The following is a 3245-nucleotide window of genomic DNA, read 5'->3' as shown; positions in this document are numbered from 1 at the left end:
CTAAATTAATGTAAAGTATTCGCTGTCATCATTTAAATCAAAACCAAATGGAGAGAGGAATGTAAACCAAGGCTTATTAGAGATATCCCTGCAATACCTAGCTTACCAGGTTTCTTTTGACTAGTCCTGTTTTTACTTCTACCCCACCACATAGTCACTTATCTTAAGGCACTCACAGTCTATATAACAAGGAGAGAGGAGAGTACAGGTAAAAATAATGTGTCAAATTATACTGTCATGCTAGAAGTAACTACAGGATGTTAAAAGAGCACATTGGATGCTTTAATACAGATGGTCGTGGTTTGGAAGACATGCTATTTGAGCTGAATTTTGAAAAGTAGGAATTTGCCAGGCAAAAGAGACAGTCTAGGCCGGGGATATAACGTGTGTGGGGTTTGGAGGTGAGAGCAGGTCCTATTTCAGATTCTTTAACCTGATTAGATCATGGATTCTTTTTGTCCATTATCTACTTGATTGTTATTACTGATAGCCTGTTCTTAAAGAAACAGCTCAGTTCTCTATAGCGCTGATGGGGGGAATGGAAGAAAAAGGTAGAACAGGACATGGCCCTGTCCTTTGCCATTCATAAGGACGTAATAAAGCTCAGAAGTCTAGTGTACACTGTCATTCTACTCTGTCAAATACAGTTATGTGTTTTTTTTTTAATTTTATTGTGGAAAAATTAAAACATACATAAAAGAGACAATAATATAGTCAACCCCCCATGTGGCCATCATCTAACTTAACAGTGATTAAATCAGGGCCAAACTTGTTTCATCCATTCTCCCTGATTACTTTGAAGCAAATCTCAGACTTCAAAATCCTGTTTTGAGGTTTCTGATGCATTCTCTGATTTCCACAGAGGCCAGTGCTGCTGAGGAAGCAGACGTGCACGTAGCTGTGGTGGTGAGACCCGGCAATGCAGGACTAACTGATGATGAAAAGACTTACTACAGCCTCATCACATCTTTCAGCGAACTCTACCTGCCTGCCTTAACCTAGAGAAGGAGTCAAGGGAAGACCAAACTGTTCCTCAGAGTCGTCCCTGTAGTCTAGTTTTATTCAAATGGTAAAAGTAACTTACTTAAAAAATACATATATACACACACATATGTATTATGCAGGTGGATATATGTATATGTTCAGAATACCTTCTACAGGCATACAAGTGGGAAAAGAAGAATACTTAGTTCAGTGAAATGGAAGCTTATTTAAAAATGTATTATATATAGAAATTGTTTGATGCCACAACCCTAACCCTTATTGAGGGCAAAGTGTAGTTGATAGTAGACATTAATAAAATATAGATCAAACATGTTATGTTTATCAGGTCATGTACCAAAATGGAAAGCTAGTTTTGGGAAGTTATTCTGAAGCCTTGCTATTTTAAAAACAAAGTATTTCAAAGGCTTATTCTTAATAATGATTTGTTGCCCCCGTTTAATTGTGTGTTAGAAGATTATAGCAGTTGCATTTCACAATATTTGCCTCCCTGTGTACAAACGACAAAGATGTTTGCTTCTGCTCCAGAAGAACAAAATCGGGAAAGAAAACTTACTCAAGTCGTAATTGAGTATCTGTTAGTTAAGAAGAAACTTGTTGATCATCATGGCAGCCACAGCAAGCAATTGCCTTAGCAGTGAAAAAGGTGCACTGACATAACAGCTAAAACACACATGTGGTTCTTAGTATTTAACAAAACATTCCTAATCCTGCCAGCTGTTGTCGTTAAAGATTTTATGGTTGCCTTTTTAACTACTTAGCACAGGTTTAGAATATTGCTATTTACTATTAATAAAAAAACAAAAATAGTTTTACTGAAATCAGTACATAAGATCAAAAAGAGCCCTAATATGTAATATTTTCCTCTGTAATTGATGGATGTGAGAAATATAAATTTTATAACAGCATTATTTATCCTGATTCAGTTCTAATAAGAGCTCGTGTCTGTTTCATGTTGTGATTAATAAAAACTTTTTTTTGTTACTTTTATGTAGGTTGCTGAACTATACCACAAACTGCCATAAGAAAAAGAGAAACAAATTGAATAGAGAATGAAAAAATAAGAATTTTATTTTAGTTTTCAACTAAATTGTGTGTGTGTGTGTGTGTGTGTGTGTGTGTGTGTGTGTGTGTTGTGTGTGTTTTAATGGAATGTCAGTGGAAAATCATTGACTATTATTTGAATTATATGGCTAACCTCACTGGTTACTATTTAATTTGGATAGTATACATTCAGGATATGAGTTGGGTTTCTTAAAGAGTTTTTAGAATCTTATATTTGAGGTATATAAGTTAATGCTTGAAGGAGGTAATTATTCTCCTAATTGATCAAGAAAAACTAATGGATCCTACAGGGATAATTTTGGGATGTTTTAAGAAGGAAAAGGAAATTGTCTTGCAAATATGAGAGCACAGGGGGAGTAAAATGTTTTATGTTGATAATTTTTATCTTGTAATAGTTGGTTAAGAAATCTGATGACTACAAACATATACAGGAGTAGAAAAAGGGAAATGAGTTTTAGTAAATCTTACAAATGGGAGGAATTTATAAATGATGGTAAAACTGTTTTTAGGTGCCATCGAGTCGGTTCCGACTCATAGTGACCCTGTGTATAACAGAATGAAACATTGCCTGGTCCGGCGCCATCCTCACAATCGTTGCTGTATTTGAGCCCATTGTTGCAGCCACTGTGTCAGTCCATCTTGTTGAGGGTCTTCCTCTTTTTTGCTGACCTTCTACTTTACCAAGCATAATGTCCTTCCCCAGGGACTGGTGCTTCCTGATAACATGTCCAAAGTACATGAGATGAAGCCTCACCATTCTCTCTTCTAAGGAGCATTCTGGCTGTACTTCTTCCAACACATATTTGTTCATTCTTCTGGCAGTCTAGAGCATTCTTCACCAACACCATAATTGAAAGGCATCAATTCTTCAGTCTTCGTTAATCATTGTCTAGCCTTTGCATGCATATGAGGTGATTGAAAACACTATAGCTTGGGTCAGGCACGGAGACCTGGTGGCACAGCAGTTAAGAGTTCTGCTGCTAACCAAAAGGTCAGCAGTTGGAATCCACCAGCCGCTCCTTGGAAACCCTATGGGGCAGTTCTGCTTTGTCCTGTAGGGTCACTATGAGTCAGAACTGACTCCACAGCAACAGGTTTGGTTTTTTGGGTCAGGTGCACCTTAGTCCTCAAAATGATATCTTTGCTTTTTAACACTTTTAGAGAGGTCTTTTGCAGCA

At 36.9% G+C, this 3245-nt stretch overlaps 1 protein-coding gene across 2 annotated transcripts in view; it reads left to right on the top strand.

The window, feature by feature from the left end:
- ENOPH1 (enolase-phosphatase 1) overlaps positions 1–2045 on the top strand; it is a 15636-nt gene extending 13591 nt beyond the window's left edge. For both annotated transcript variants that reach the window (XM_023737591.1, XM_023737592.1), the window contains exon 4: positions 863–2045. In XM_023737591.1, the coding sequence (XP_023593359.1) occupies positions 863–1002 (140 nt within the window). In that variant the 3' untranslated portion in view covers positions 1003–2045. The remainder of the gene's footprint in view (positions 1–862) is intronic.
- Positions 2046–3245: the final 1200 nt, after the last annotated feature.

The sequence above is a fragment of the Trichechus manatus genome, unplaced genomic scaffold (assembly GCF_000243295.1).
Source record: "Trichechus manatus latirostris isolate Lorelei unplaced genomic scaffold, TriManLat1.0 scaffold00105, whole genome shotgun sequence".
NCBI classification, from domain to species: domain Eukaryota; kingdom Metazoa; phylum Chordata; class Mammalia; order Sirenia; family Trichechidae; genus Trichechus; species Trichechus manatus.
The sequence above is the reverse complement of the archived record's forward strand: the minus strand, read 5'-3'. Positions and strand labels throughout refer to the sequence as shown.